This window comes from Gorilla gorilla, chromosome 9 (genome assembly GCF_029281585.2).
Source record: "Gorilla gorilla gorilla isolate KB3781 chromosome 9, NHGRI_mGorGor1-v2.1_pri, whole genome shotgun sequence".
Lineage (NCBI taxonomy): Eukaryota > Metazoa > Chordata > Mammalia > Primates > Hominidae > Gorilla > Gorilla gorilla.
The window spans coordinates 23,316,980-23,332,845 of NC_073233.2; the positions used below are offsets into that span (position 1 = coordinate 23,316,980).

At 46.0% G+C, this 15,866-nt stretch overlaps 1 protein-coding gene across 10 annotated transcripts in view; it reads right to left on the reverse strand.

The window, feature by feature from the left end:
• The window catches only part of PLEKHA7 (pleckstrin homology domain containing A7), a 243,685-nt gene that overhangs the window by 145,344 nt on the left and 82,475 nt on the right, over positions 1-15,866 (reverse strand). For 2 of the 10 annotated variants that reach the window (XM_055355899.2, XM_055355898.2), the window contains exon 1: positions 9,952-10,526. The exons of 6 other annotated variants lie outside the window; for them this stretch is intronic. In XM_055355899.2, the coding sequence (XP_055211874.1) occupies positions 9,952-10,034 (83 nt within the window). In that variant the 5' untranslated portion in view covers positions 10,035-10,526. Of the gene's footprint in view, positions 1-9,435; positions 9,909-9,951; positions 10,527-15,866 lie in introns of those variants that run through there. 2 more of the 10 variants (XM_055355906.2, XM_055355909.2) reach the window with 2 other exon arrangements.

Here is a 15,866-nt window from a genome sequence, read left to right on the forward strand (position 1 = left end):
ATTCCCACCTATGAGTGAGAATACGCAGTGTTTGGTTTTTTGTTCTTGCGATAGTTTACTGAGAATGATGATTTCCAATTTCATCCATGTCCCTACAAAGAACGTGAACTCACCATTTTTTATGGCTGCATAGTATTCCATGGTGTATATGTGCCACATTTTCTTAATCCAGTCTATCATTGTTGGACATTTGGGTTGGTTCCAAGTCTTTGCTATTGTGAATAGTGCCACAATAAACATACGTGTGCATGTGTCTTTATAGCAGCATGATTTATAGTCCTTTGGGTATATACCCATTAATGGGATGGCTGGGTCAAATGGTATTTCTAGTTCTAGATCCCTGAGGAATCGCCACACTGACTTCCACAATGGTTGAACTAGTTTACAGTCCCACCAACAGTGTAAAAGTGTTCCTATTTCTCCACATCCTCTCCAGCACCTGTTGTTTCCTGACTTTTTAATGATTGCCATTCTAACTGGCGTGAGATGGTATCTCATTGTGGTTTTGATTTGCATTTCTCTGATGGCCAGTGATGGTGAGCATTTTTTCATGTGTTTTTTGGCTGCATAAATGTCTTCTTTCGAGAAGTGTCTGTTCATGTCCTTCGCCCACTTGTTGATTGGGTTGTTTGTTTTTTTCTTGTAAATTTGTTTGAGTTCATTGTAGATTCTGGATATTAGCCCTTTGTCAGATGAGTAGATTGCAAAAATTTTCTCCCATTTTGTAGGTTGCCTGTTCACTCTGATGGTAGTTTCTTTTGCTGTGTAGAAGCGCCAAGTGGACTTTCTACCGCAGAAAACCATGCTCAGAACATGGGCTCTGACACCTAAAGACCTGGATTCGAATCTCAGCCCCACTACTTACAAGCTGTGTGGTGTTGGGCCTGATTAACTTAAGTCTCATTTCCCTCAATCATAGGATGAGGAAAACAGTCCCTACCTCAGGCAATTGTTTTGAGGATTAGATCGGACAATGTGTAAAAAAGCCACGGCAGTGCCTGGAACAATCAACTGTATTATCACACAACCCTGAAGAGGAAACAGGACTTTTCAACCTGTCTCCCCAATTATGCAAGGCCCAAAAGGCTTAAGTCTGAAAACAGCCACGGAGACTGCACCAATTTAGATGGAACCAGCTTTCTCCCTTGCAAGGACTGCCAGTAAACTCCACCTAGTTTTCTGATCTGACTGAGATGACATTGATGCTCTTTTTTTTCCCGCCATAAAGGCTCTTCCCTGCCCACCTTCCTCCAACTTATCCTCAGTGGCACCCCTAAGGTCAGGCTGGATTAGGTCCCACAGAATCCTCGATTAATAGCCCTATTCGGACACTACCACTATTATCAAAAGTGGCTGTTGAGGCTGGGCACGGTGGCTCACACCTGTAATCCCAACCCTTTGGGAGGCCAAGGCGGGCGGATCAACTGAGGTCAGGAGTTCAAAACAAACCTGGCCAACACAGTGAAACCCCGTCTCTACAAAAAATACAAAAATTAGCCGGGCTTGGTGGCAGGCACCTATAACCCCAGCTACTTCGGAGGCTGAGTCAGGAGAATCACTTGAATCCAGGAGGTGGAATTTGCAGTGAGCCAAATTCACGCCACTGCCCTCCAGCCTGGGTGACACAGCAAGACCCTGTCTCAAAAAAATAAAAAATAAAAAATTGGCTGTTGACTTGCCTGTCTTCCCCACTAGACTGAGAGCTGCTTGAAGGCAGAGATATGCTATATTCACTGTTTATCTTCTGTGTCTATCTATATTAGCTTCCTATTGCTGCTGTAACAAATTATCATAAATTTAGGTACTTATAACAACATAAATTTATCATCCTAAGGTTTCGGAGGTAAGATGTCCAAAATCAGTCTTACTGGACTGAAATCAAAGAGTCAGCAGAGCCGTGATCCTCAGGAGGCCCTAGGGCAGAATCCATTCCTTGCCTCTTCCAGTTTCTAGAGGCTGCCCACATTCCTTGGCTCAAGGGCACAACGCTCCAACCTCTACTACCCTCCTCATATTTCCTTCCCTTACTCTGATCTTATAAGGACCCTTCTGATTACATGGGCCCACCCAGATAATCCAGAATGATCTTCCCATCCCAAAGTCCTTCCCTTCATCATATCCAAAAGTCCCTTTTCCCATATAAGGTAACATATTCACAGGTTCTGGGTATTAGCACATGGACATCTTTTGGAGGGGCCCATCATCTGGCCCACTCCACTCTCATAGCACCTACCACATGGCAGATGCACAGTGACTGTTTGCCTTGTGCAAGAGGCTATGCTCCATGTAGTCCTAAAGCACTAAGAAGTTGAACCTTCTTGGTTGGTTTAGGAGGGACCCAAAGCTTGGATCCCATTGTTCTAGACAAAACGTCCCACAAGGGGCCCTGAAAGTCATTCTTCTCTCTATAACCTACAGCTCCAGGTTTCTTCAGCTAACGTGGAAGCAGCCCACATCTCACCTCCACAGCTCCACTCTAGGTAAATGCCTACTAGTTGATTCTCTGAACTCTGAAAGTATGGATACATGACTCAATCTCAAGAGTCATTCACAATCTACATCTTCCTGGGGCTCACAATTCACATGGCGTCATCACAACATGGACAGAAGCAGGATAAGGGTTCTATCACTGAATAGCATGAGTCAGATTTGATAAATACTGCACATTCTTTAAAATTCTATCAAAATCAAGCCTTAAATTAGCAGGCTACAGCAACAACCTAGCAACCCAACCACATTCATTTCCACTTGAGTCTGGTACCTTCAAATCCCAACAGGAGTCAGACCTAGGAGGAGAAAGGTCCTAGGCTCACTCACCTTGTGGAAGGCAGCAGGTGGCTATAAGGGGCAACTGAAGCAGCCCAAGCTGGGATCTGAACCTTCACTCTCCAACCTATCCTCTGTAACCTTGAGCTTGTTAATCAATTTCTCTGAGCTTTCTCAATATATACACGTCAGTACAATGAGCCCGTTGATACTGACCAGCTGGTAAAATGCCCAGCAAGTAGTATGTTTTCACTAAGGGTTGGCTCCCTTCTACTTGCCCCTGAAATAATAAAGCTGGCCAGGCAGGTGAATCCATTAGGAGGAAGTGTAAACTGGTGTAAATGCACTGTTTCCCTAACATTAACCACACATCGTTCACACTGCCTCTGTAATTTCTGCCACATCTTGTCCAACCTGTACTTCCACTTTTTTCCTTTAAATAGACCACAAGGACTCTAGCTATATCCTAAGCATAACAGCTGTCAAATGATGACTTTGATGTTCTAGTTATATTTTTCTTCAAACACACATGAAAAACATTACATACTCACATAAAAAAAAACTATTAAGAAATATTCACCCCTAGGCCCAGCATGGTGGCTCATGCCTATAATGCCAGCACTTTGGGAGGCCAAGGTAGGCGGATCACCTGAGGTCAGAAGTTTGAGACCAGCCTTGCCAAGATGATGAAACCCCATCTCTACTAAAAAATACAAAAAAATTAGCTGGGCTTGGTGGCAGATGCCTGTAATTCCAGCTACCTGGGAGGCTGAGGCAGGAGAATTGCTTGTACCTGGGAGGCGGAGGTTGCAGTGAGCTGAGATCACGCCATTGCACTCCAGCCTGGGTGACAAGAGTGAAACTCTGTCTCAAAAGAAAGAAAAGAAAAGAAAGATTCACCCCTGTATTACCCCATATCATTCCACACTTTGGGAAACTCTGGTGAAAAGAAAACTTGGGTTCTGGTCCTCACTTAACTAAAAACTATTCTGTATGCCCAGGTCACTTCTCTTCTCTGAGACTCAGTTTTCTCCAGTAAGAAAATAAAAAGAACCAGATGCAGTGGCTGATGCCTGTAATCCCAGCTTCTCAGGAGACAGGCAGGAGGATCACTTGAGGCCAGGAGTTCTAGACCAGCCTGGGCAACATAGCGAGATCTCACCTCTAAAAAAAGAAAAAAACAGCCAAGCATGGTAGCTCACACCTGTAGTCCTATCTTCTTGGGAGGCTGAGTCAGGAGCCCAGGAGTTGGATGCTGCAGTGAGCTATGATCACACCACTGCACTCCAGTCTGGGCAACAGAGCAACACCTCATCTCTTAAAATTAAAAATTTGAAAAAAAAAGAAAGTAAAAAGGATAGTCTAGATAACCTTTCCATTCCCCTCCAGTTCCAATACTCAGATTTATTATCAAATGACCCAAATAAACAAAAGATTCTAAGCAGGGAAAAAAAAGACAACAAATATTACTCAATATAATTAGAATCAGAGAGAGAGAAAGGATGAGAGAGGGAATGACAAAGAGATATGTACCATCTCTTCCTTCTTCACAAAGGACTTTGACTTTGAGCTTCCCTTCTCTGGGATTTGTGATACCAGCCGTTTTTCATAACAGAGGACACTTACTTTTGTAATGGGACAACCTGGATTTGGATCGCAGCTTGGGTGGCTGCTAGTTTTATCACCTTTGGCAAACTAACCTCTGAGTTTCTACAATTATAAAATGGGCAATGCCTCCTTCACAAGGTTGATGGGGGATTAAATGTGAGTAACTTGTATAAAGCACATGGAAAGGGCTGGCTATCAGAAATGTTTGTTATTACTACTCTACCTGTACTAATGGGTTAAGTACACATCTGCCTTTCCCACTTAATTGTAAATTCCGAAGAGAGGAATGGCTTGCTCATCTCTTTCCCCTACAGTACCTAGTACAGTGCTTTACATAAAATAAAGAACTTCACCTGAATTTGTAGAGAATCAAAGCTTACAGAAAGAATGCCTGTTCCAAGGGAGGAAATTAGATATGCCCAGAGATGTATAAATAACAAGCAAATAGCAAATCTCCCCTGACAAAAACAAATGTCCCCATTTCTAAACAAACAAAACAAAGAGAAAAGGTTTTTCAAAATCCATCAAAATATGGACAGTGGTTGTCTTTGGTGCTTGGTCCTTAATTTCCTCCATCTTCTCTGTAGTATAATATTCTAAATTTCCCACAAAGTGTACATAATAGGAAAAATTATTTAAATTATTGTCAGGACAAATAAGACCGCTTGCCTCTGAGTCCGAAAAGTCAGGGACCTGGAGTCCAGTCTCTGCCATTACACATCTGACTACCTGACTTCAGACAAGTCACTCCAAGTTCCAGTAAAAGGACAGGAACTATGCCCACTCTGACGACACCAGCAGGCTGCTACAGGAGCAGAGTGCACAGCTCCATGCCGTGGAAACTTTCTTTGCTAACCAGAGCTCTAGAATCTCTTAAGCACACCTAGAGCCTCACCCGTGGTATCTCACTTTTTATTCCAAACCAGATCTGTATTGCTTTATTGGTGTCACACCTGCACAAATGTTGTTCATGTAATAAAAAGAGAAAATAACCCACAAAGTGACAGCCTTTTTGTAATCTTATAAACATGCTACAAAAGTAAAGAGAATGAATTCGGGGCTGTGATCATAACTCCGTTAATGAGCAATGCCTGTGTCTGAAACACCACCAGCTGGGAGCCCTTATTTTCGCAGGGCGTTTTTTTGTTGTTGTTGTTCCTTTTACATTTTTTTTCTAACACATTGAGAACTTCAGACCTCTGTTCACTGGCAGATCATCTGGAACAGAGCAAAACAGCTTACCAGATGCGTCAGAAAGAAAGATGGGACCTTGAAAACTCTGAGCCTAACAGTCAGCTCTAGACCAAACATTTCCCCTGCCTAAACTCAAATCAAACTAGCAACCTCTTTCTTAAAAGGAACTACTAGCTAGCGTGAGTGCAAAAAGGGTTACAACCCCATGCAAGTGACGCTTAAAAGTCACAGACAAGAAGGCACTGTGTCCATCAGCCCCACAGACCCTATGGATGAGGGGGCAGAGAGGGGCACAAAAATAGCAAACTTATTTTACAAATTTATGTTCAGACTTAGCCTGGGATATTAGAATAGGTCAGTGGAAGAAAGGCAGCATGCAAACATATTTGTAGGAACTTTAGTTTATTCCTACTTTGGGAGATAGGTCTTCAGATGCATGATTTCCAGTAAGGAGTCAGCTATCCAACAATAACAATTACAATCCCTAACAGCTCAACTTCTTCATTAATGAAATGTGGACAATAATTAAGTTGCATCATAACTTGCTGTGAGAATTCAATGAGATAATATATGAACATACTGAGATCACTAGTATCTAGTTAGCTATCAATAATATGCAATGCTGCATTACAGTTGAGCATACGTTGTCCTGTTTGAGCATAAGAACAACTGTGTGAGGTAGGTTTTATTATTCTCAAAGGACACTGGCTCAAAGAGATAAAAGGACTCGTCTAGAGTCACGCAGCTAAAATGTGACAGGTATCCAGTTGCTCTTCGGACTAATATTCCCTAATCCTGGCTGGACCAGAGAAGGCTGCTTCAGCAGGAGTTTGAGCAGGTGACCTTTCCAGTTCAGCTATGCTGTATGCCTGCGGTCAGAGATTCAGGGTTCTCCAAGGCCTCTTTGAATATCTGGAGGCTGGAAACAGGTTTGATATGGAAGTCAGATGAAACCCTTCTAGGATAGTTGTCTCATCCGAACCTAGGGGCCCAGGTATGGCCTCTGGTAGCAGCACAAAATACATTCTTGACATTCTTATTTTCTACATTTAAAAAACAGACAAAACAAAAAAACCTCTCAGCTAATGATCCAAGGACTCTCTAGCTGCCTTAATTAATGAAAAATAATAGCTATCAATTGGTAAGTACTGCATTAAATCCTTTACAATCATCTCATACAATTCTCACAATTGTCCTGAGGATGGGGGAGTGGCCTTGTCCCTACTTAACAAACAGGCAAAGAAACTGAGACTCAGAGAAGCTGAAGGACACAAAGCTAATAAGTAGCAGACACTGAATTTGAGCCCAAGCCTCCAAAGAAATTGCCACACTGCTTCAATTAACCCCTCATTCTCTCTCCCCTCATTCCTGGGTACTCACAGGGTATAGGCCTGGAACACTGGCTTCTTTTCCCTTCACCAGATATAGTACAAACCCTAGGTTGGAATTTTGTGCTTTTGCAAACCAAGACTGCAAGTACTGCCAGGGTCTTTAGTCTATTTCTCCTCCTGATCTTGCCTGAGTCAGAACAAACCATCAGAGCACCCTTCTCTTAGCCTAGGGAGCTTCTCCTGCCACCCATCCCAGGAAAAGCCTCCCTGCCACAGCTGCTACTGAGGAACTCAGTAACCACCATCAACCAAGTGCCTCTTTTAAGAGGGAAGAGAGAAGACAAGCTAAGGAGCTGGTGCAGAGAGACAGGCTGCCCCTTTCCCCTGAGAGCAAGGGGAGTCAGGCCCCAGGACAGAGGCCTCCACTGATGTTGGACTCACCATAGCCTGCTCCATCCAGTGCAGACATTAGGAGCAAGACACATGGGGAATTTCCAAGCTAGCCCTACTCAGTCCTCTGACCTCACAATCCATAGTGACTATGACATCCTCACCCCACCATTCCACAGTCTGATACCTGCCTCACTTTCCCCCTAACCTATAACCTCTGATGCCCTCTCACTCTCAGTGCCCGAGGGACCCCGCTACCCACCTACTCTTTCCGGGAATCACTTTGGGTAGTAGCTGCCCCAGGCCATCTTGGCTGGGCCATTATCCACGAATATGCAGCCATGGCCAGCAGGCCAAAAGGTGAGACGTTAGACGGCTGGCTTGAGCAGACTTTTCATAATAGAAAAACCTTGTTCCTAATCAAGGCCATCTTCAAATCCTCAACTCACAGAGTACCAGCAGCTCAGGGCAGGGTTGGAGAAGGTGGCACTCTACAAGCAAGAGCCCTGTGTGTTAGGGGAGGGCTGCCATGGAGTGTACACACCGCAAACCCAGGTGGCAGGGCAGGTGGCACTGATTCCCCAACAACCCAGGGTATCAGAGTCAACAGCCTCTTTAAAGCCAAGCCTTCCTTCACTCATTTTCTCCCTGGAAGGCTGGAGTGAGGTAGGGACTGGAGCAGCCCAGCCCATGGAGAGCAGAGCAGAGAGGCAGGCGAACTCAGCAAACCAAGTCACTGAGAAAGGGGATAGAAAATTGGGAGGAGGGGGAGGGAGCACAGCAGCCTGTCTGGGAGCACCTCTCTGATACACAGCCCACACCCAGTGCTAAAATCTGCCTTCCTGCACTCCTTGCCTCCAGTAAGCCCACCCTACTCCCCACACTTCTTGCCTTTGCCCGTCCCCCCTTTACATAAACTCAGCCGCCTCTTGCACTCCCCAGAATGTCAACTTCCAAGACATGCTCATCTTCCTCATCGCACTTACTCTACAGTCCAGTCATTCCACCCTTCCGTTAACAGGACTGAAAACTGTATCCTAAGCCAGCACATAGCTTCCCAGGTCTCTAAGACACAATGCTACCAGGAAGGCTGAGTTTCACAACTCTTCTAAGGCCCTGGCTGGGGTAAAAAATCTCCTCAGGTCTGTCTCTAACCAACCCCCGTCCCTCCCACCTCCCCAGAGCCCAGCCTGGTCCACAGCCCTCCATTTAAGGCTGGGCCCTTCCACTCCCACTCATTAGGGCCCCACCCAGAAATACCCCAGCACACAAACAGGACACCTTGTACAACTATCAGTCTTAGACCCACCCTCTCTCTGACAAGAACAGGAGGGAAACTGAAACTGCCTGAGGGAGGAGCCTCACTCCACCTTCTCTATTTCCCACCTGGACCTTTCTGCTCCCCTCCTGCTGAGGGGCCTGGGAGAGACAAATCAGGTGACACCTGACAGACACCTCTTCCTCTGCCCACAGCCCCTAGGCCTGAAAATACACCCAAGGGCACTGGCGGAGCACGCAAGGAGGTTTTCAGGCACCATGGCTGGGACAGGGCAACATTTTTCTATTTTTCAGAATGTTTCAGACTCTACCTGCTGAGAGGACTCAGGTCTCCCACACCTGGTCTGGAAGCTGCCTTGAGGAAGGGGATGGGAGTGAGATGCGTTTAGGAAGGCAAAGGAGGAGGGGTACAGACGGGTTCTAAAGTAGATTAAAAACTGAGGGATGCACCCTTTCTGCCCTCTGGGAGGAGATGGGGCTGTCCCACTGACAACGAAAGGGGAACCCTTCGGGGGCAGTGCTGGTGCCTTGGGGGAATGCCCTTATCCTTCTAGGGAAATAGACTGCAATACCTTGGGCTTAAACCTTGCCTTGCCAAAGCCAAAAAAGAAAGGGGGAGGCCTGCAACCCACCAATCTCATTTTCAGATTTCCTCTCTCCAGCTTAGACACATTAATAATTAACTTGCCTACCTAGGAGCTTGCCGGCGTTGCCATAAAAGATGAGTAATGGCACCGGAGTCCCAGCCCTATGCACGCGGGCTTCAGGGCTCGGGGCTGGGACGGGCGCCTGGAACAAAGCCTCTGCATTCCTCCGGGAAGGTGTGTCTGAAACCAGAGCTGTTACAGGCGAGAAGCTGACCCCTTACCTCCTCCGTAGCCGGCTCCTGGCAAGTGTGGGTGTAGAGGAAGGGCAGGCGCCCCTGCACACTTGGCGGAACGCTTGGCGGGGTCGCCTTTGCCCACCTCCCGGTCCCCACCCTCTCCACTGCTGGCCAGTTGCTGTCCCCGCAGCCCGCACGCCTGCGGGGCCGTGGGGTCCCCAACCACAGCCGATTTTGGGAAGCGGCGCTGTCTGCTGCTGAGGTAATCCTGTTAACAAGAACGCAGTCTGTACTTGGAGACCCGATTTTTAAAAACAACAACAGCTCCCTTGGCGTCCTTCCCGAGGAGTAACCCAAAGCCGGGCGCCGGCTCAATGAATTCTCTTGCAGAAACTCCAGCGGCCAGCTACGGCTCCCTCGCTCATGGCTGGCCGGGGACTAGCCGGCTCCAGTCACGCCCGCGCCCAGACACAAAGCACCCCCAAAAGGAGCCCGTGCACCCTGCGCCCTGTCCGCTCGACAACCCGCAGACCCCCCGAAAGTTACAGCACGCACACACACCTGCAGGCCCCCCTTGGTCGCCCCTGCCAGACCCCCAGCGTGGCGGGGCACGCGTCCCAGGGAGGACAGCTCCGCGGCTCCATGCGACTGCTTCGCGAGTCCGGTCGGGCCACCGGTCAGCGGCGCTGGGCTACGGAGCGCGCCGGGGCCTCAGCTCGCCCGCGGCGCATCGCGCGCCTTCCTCCTCCTCGCCGGGGCCTTTCCGAGGAGCCCACACCCACTTGACATCAGCACCGACCAAAGCACGTGGCGCAGCGCCAGACGGCGGACCCCAGCGGTCCAGAGCGCGCCCCAGGTGCTGCCGTTCGGCCGGGACGGCGCGTCCGAGCCCAGCACATTCCTTTCCTCGTAGAGGATGCTGCAAGTGGGAGGGGTAGAGAGGCTGAGGAGGGGGAGGGAAACGGGCGGAGGGGCAGGACCTGCGGCCTCAGAACTGCGCTGTTCTGGCGTCTAGCCAGACACCAGCAGACCTGTCATCCGTTGCCGCAAGTGCCCATCGGCTGGGAAGACCAGGCTGCAGGAGACCCGGGTTGCTGTCGTCTCCCCTCCAAGAGTCCTGACCTTGAATGCTCTTCCCCACAATGATTCAAGGAGTCTTCTAACAACCCCTGGTAAATTGCGGGAACGGATTCTGACAAGCCAGGAATGAAGGCTTGGTTGGATGTGACTGCGACCTCATCGCCCAGGAGGCCGCTATCAGGCACCCAGCGAAGGAGACCATACCCTCTGGCTTGTCTCTGCCCTGGCAACCTCAACTATGTCTCTTTTCTTTCTCTCTTTTCTCAATACCCTTGGCAATAAGGGATCACTCTCCTGGTCCTGCAGGCAATCAGAACTACAGCACCTCTCAGCAGCCCACACACACTTCTAATTCATTCATTAGCACCCGTCCAAATATTCACACATGCAAACATTTAAGGGTTAGTATATGCCAGGAGCAACAGATAATCTTCCTACACTCACAGTGCTTCTACTCTAGTCAGGGAGACCTATATTAAATACAGAACAAGGTAATTACCATTGTTGCAAGGGGATTACAGAGGTGCTATAAGAATGCACCAGGGAGCCTTAAGTCTTGGCAATCAAGAAAGGATCCCTGACGAAGGGATACTTGACAAAGCTGAGACGTTACCCAGTGGGTGGGAAAGTTCAGGCAAAACCACTGGGTATTAAAGTGTAAGCTTGCTTCCATTCACAGGTGGAGATGATTAGGCAGAAGTGGAAATGCCATGCTAGGCACATCTGGGCTTTTATCCAGGTGGGGCATAGGGTGGCTCCCAGGCCCTAGAAGAGAGCCTGGCTATCTGTCCAAAGTGGCCCTTATGTCTGTTTTCTCATCTCTCCCTGATCCATGGCTGTCCTACCTCTGCAAAAGAGCGCTGTACAGGAATTTGGGAACCTTCACTTGAGGCTCCAACTCAGTCATCAGTTTGCTGTGTGGCCATACAGAAATCCCTTCCACTCTCTGGTATCAGTGTCTCTATCTAAAATAAGAGGTTGGGTCGGGCGTGGTAGCGCTAGCCTGCAGCCATAGCTAGTCAGGAGGCTGAGGCAGGGGTGGGGGCAGGGAGGGAATGGCTTGAGCCCAGGAATTTGAGACTGCGGTGATCTGTGATGCACTCCATCCTGGGTGACAAAGCGAGACCTTGTCTCAAAAGAAAATAAAAATAAAATGATTAGGTTGGATTAGGACATTGTTTCTCCATATATTTTTTTAAACCATACTTCCTTTTAGATAAATATACAAATGCCATTCCCAGTCTTCTATGGTGACCAAATTATTTTCCAAATCAAAAATTATAATAGTGAATACGCTTTTTAAAACTATATATGCCCTTTAAGTATTAAGCAATATTCTGTCTTTAGATGTCTGCTGAAGATAGCTTGGAGGCCAGAGTAAAGAAATGGCCTCCAAAGCTCACCCTTCTGTTATCTTTCCCCACCCTCCCCCACAACCCAGCCATCAGCACTTATCATCTCTAGCCTCCTTTCATGTACTCCTTCCAGGATAAATTGGCCAGACAATGAATAGAAGCCCTGGGTCATCCAAAAAAACAAAAAAGGCATGCTATGCAAGACTCCTTTGAATAATAACTTCCAGTAATGTTGGCAAGAAGACACTTTAAAGGAAGCATGCAATGACCTTGGGGACAATTTGGCAATATGAATTAAAAGGCTTTAAAATGCTCATATCCTGTGAACCATCAATTCCGCAACCAAGAATTTATCCAGAATACTTCATTGTGGATGAGCACAAAGATGTATCCGCAAGGATGTTCATCTCATCATTTTTATAAGAGCAAGTAATTGGAAATGATCTAATTGTACAACAGGAAATTGGTTAATAAACTGTGGTACATGCTTACGATGGAATACATACAACTTTTAAAATGATATACTAAATACTTACTGTTGAATAAAACAAAATGTTACAAAACAAATCATCCCAATTGTGTGTGGAGGGGGAAGGGGGAGTCTGTTGGGGAGGGAGGTGGTAAGCACCTGTGTTTATTTTTCTTACTGGTTGACTCAGAACCTACTATCTGAGGTAAAATGTGATGCCACTATGGCATGTCATCCTCACAACAAGTAAATTTATCAACCCATATTAAAGTATAGAACCTTAACATTAAAACAGAATGTGACGGTTCACGCCTGTAATCCTAGCACTTTGGGCATTGCTGAGGTGGGAGGATCTCTTGAGCCCAGGAGCTTGAGGTTGCAGCGAGCTATGATTGCACCACTGCACTCCAGCCTGGGTGACAGAGTGAGACTTTGTCTCAAAAACAAAAACAAAAAAACAGAATGAAATTAACCTTACAGGCAAGCTGGAACAGAATTCAATTTTCTACTATCATCTACTCACCATTAGGGGTTTGACAGTAATCTTAAAGGTAGATTGGTTTTGCCCCCAGATTTTTTTTTTTTTGTATTTGTATTTTGAGACACAGAATTCTTGCTCCATCATGTTAGTGCAGTGGTACAATCACAGCTCACTGCAGCCTCGACCTCCCAGAGCTCAAGTGGTTCTCCCACCTCAGTCTTCTGAGTAGCTGACACCACAAGCATGTGCCACCATGCCCAGCTAATTTTTTTTTAAATTTTTTTAGAGATGGGTACTCACTATGTTGTCCAAGCTGGTTTCAAATCCTGGGCTCAAGTGATCCTCCCGCCCTGCCCTCTCAAAGTGCTGGGATTACAGGCACGAGCCACAGCACCTGGCCCTCATGTAGATTTTTGTTGCTCTTAAGCCTAATTTTAGTGTGCATAAAAATTACTGTCCATGGTAGTTTAGGGTACATTTGATTTTATGAGTTTTTTTTTACCATACACTATAATTTTAGAACCTAATCATTGTTTGAAAGTTCAGTTAATAAATAAATAAATAAATAAAAGACTACTAGAGGGATATTTACCAAAATGTTAACAATGTCAGAATTACAGTTGATTTTTACTTCCTCCTTTGGAATTTTCTGTGTTTCTGAAGTTGTCAGACAATAAACATATAGTACTTCGGTAATCACAACATAAAATGCTGCTTAAAAATAACTGCATTTAAAAAACTCTCCAAAAGATAAACTAAAAAGAAACTATGCCTTGACTTTTAAAGGGGTGACTGACCATGCCCTTCATATTCCTTCCCTCTGCAAGCTTTGATACGGCCCCAGTTGGTGCCCCAACACCCAAGGACAGAAAGTACATCGTCGCTAGGATACCATGCAGGAAAAACTGGCAAGAAAATTATTTTTACATTTACCTCCTGGGCTATGCTTATAATAATGCTCAGAAGCTTAAACTAAAGGTTCCAACATGAAGCAGCCATGACCATCAGCTAACGAGTCTGTCCCCTACTCCCAAAACTCTCTACCAAATATTCTGGGTTCTTAATAAGCCGAGAGCATATACTGCATATACTCTTTGTCCTAAGAACCCAAAACTGTTCACCTTGCTTTTCTCACACCTGGTGTGCCACCAAGCACACAGGCAAGAATCAGCTGAATAAGAGCAAGCCATAGATAAGACTGGGCTCAGTAATAACTGGTTGGATGATCTCTGCCTCCCCCTCTTCTTGGTAAATAGCCTAATAAAGCCCCTACTTTCCTTTTAGGGGGTGGATGTAAAAGCTCTTGAACAAAAGGAACTGCACCACCTCAGTGTAGGGGATTATTATTTAATGAAAGTATGTGCTGGGGCTGGGCGTGGTGGCTCACGCCTGTAATCCCAGCACTTTGGGAGGCAGAGGCGGGTGGATCACAAGGTCAAGAGATCGAGACCATCCTGGCCAACATGGTGAAACCCCGTCCTTAGTAAAAATACAAAAAATTAGTTGGGCGTGGTGGTGTGTGCCTGTAATCCCAGCTACTCGGGAGGCTGAGGCAGGAGAATCACTCGAACCCGGGAGGTGGAGGTTGCAGTGAGCTGAGATTGCGCCACTGCACTCCAGCCTGGCAACAGAGTGAGACTCCGTCTCAAAAAAAAATAAAAATAAAAATAAAAATAAAGTATGTGCTGGGATATTTTGGGGAGCAGGGAGCTGGCCAGTTGTGGATGCTTTGGCGCAAGGCTGTTAAACTACAATTTGCTTCACATTTTGAGCTTTCCAAGAACCTAGAGGGCTCATAGACCAGAGGAAGGAACAGAGGTAAGAAAGACAACTCTGTTGACTTTCTCTTGTGGCATTACCCAGGAACTCTTAATCCAAGGACTGAAGGCAGATAGGATTAAAACTCCAAGCTGAGGTCCCAAGTTTCTCAAAACAGTATAGGTAGATGGGCATGGTGGCACCTGCCTACAGCCCCAGCTACTTGGGAGGCTGAGGAAGGAGGATCCCTTGAACCCAGGAGCTAGAGATTACAATGAGCTATGATTGTGCCACTTCACTCCAGCCTGGGCAACAGAGAAAGACCTTGTCTCAAAATCAAATAAATAAAAAATAAAAATACAATAGGCAAAACCACCAGGACAGGATCTAAAGATACGGGATGCTTGTATTATTTGACCACTTTAATTCAATAATCATTTAATCCCTTACCAGTCATTGCAAATACCAACATTCTCTGCTCAAAATAAAACGCATGATTTCCAAGCCAGACAGAGCTGCCATTAGGTTACATTTTAAATCCACCTAGAGTCTAATCAAGCTAATTTTACTGTTATTGTGTCTATTAAAACATGAGGCCTTTATTTAGAGAGTGAACAGAGGGGAGGAAAATACAAACATTAAACGCTGGGAATTTTGATCATTCCAGAATTGCTTCTGGGAGGAAAGTAACAAAAACAAACCTGAATTTTAAAAATAATTTTAACAGGACCAAATGCATCAGAAGGTCCACCCACTGGAGAGCTGGCCAGTGCCTTAGAACCAGGCAACAGCTCAGGGACAGAAATGAGGCTCCCTGCCTCGCCTAAGCTGGAAACATGGAGCACACCACTAAGGAAGACAACTTGGGCCTAGCACCTGGCACCTAGGGGCCATTAAGGTGGGAAAAAAGCCTACTTGCTCCATGGCCAGAGACCAAAAGCTATCTAAATACAAGTTTTAATAAAATAATTAATAAATAGCTTTACTGATTTTTTAAAATCAAAGAACAAAACCAAATCACAAAACATCTAATAAGCTAGAACAACTATGACCAATGATCTTCATACTTATATTTTAACCAGAACAACCCCACATTAGAAATGAAGATTTCAGGGGCCCACCACCAGAGAATTGAATGCCAAAAGTCTAGAGTGAGCCCAGGAATCTGCATTTTAGCAAGCCCTCAGTGATTTGGCTGCTTGTGGTCTGGAACCCACACTGAGAAATTCTAAGCCAAGAGGCCAGAAAGACCTAATACACCTGTCTACCTTTACCTTCTAGCAAGAGTCACCTAAGGAGGCTTGAATTAATTCATAATTGAAGCTGAGGCCAG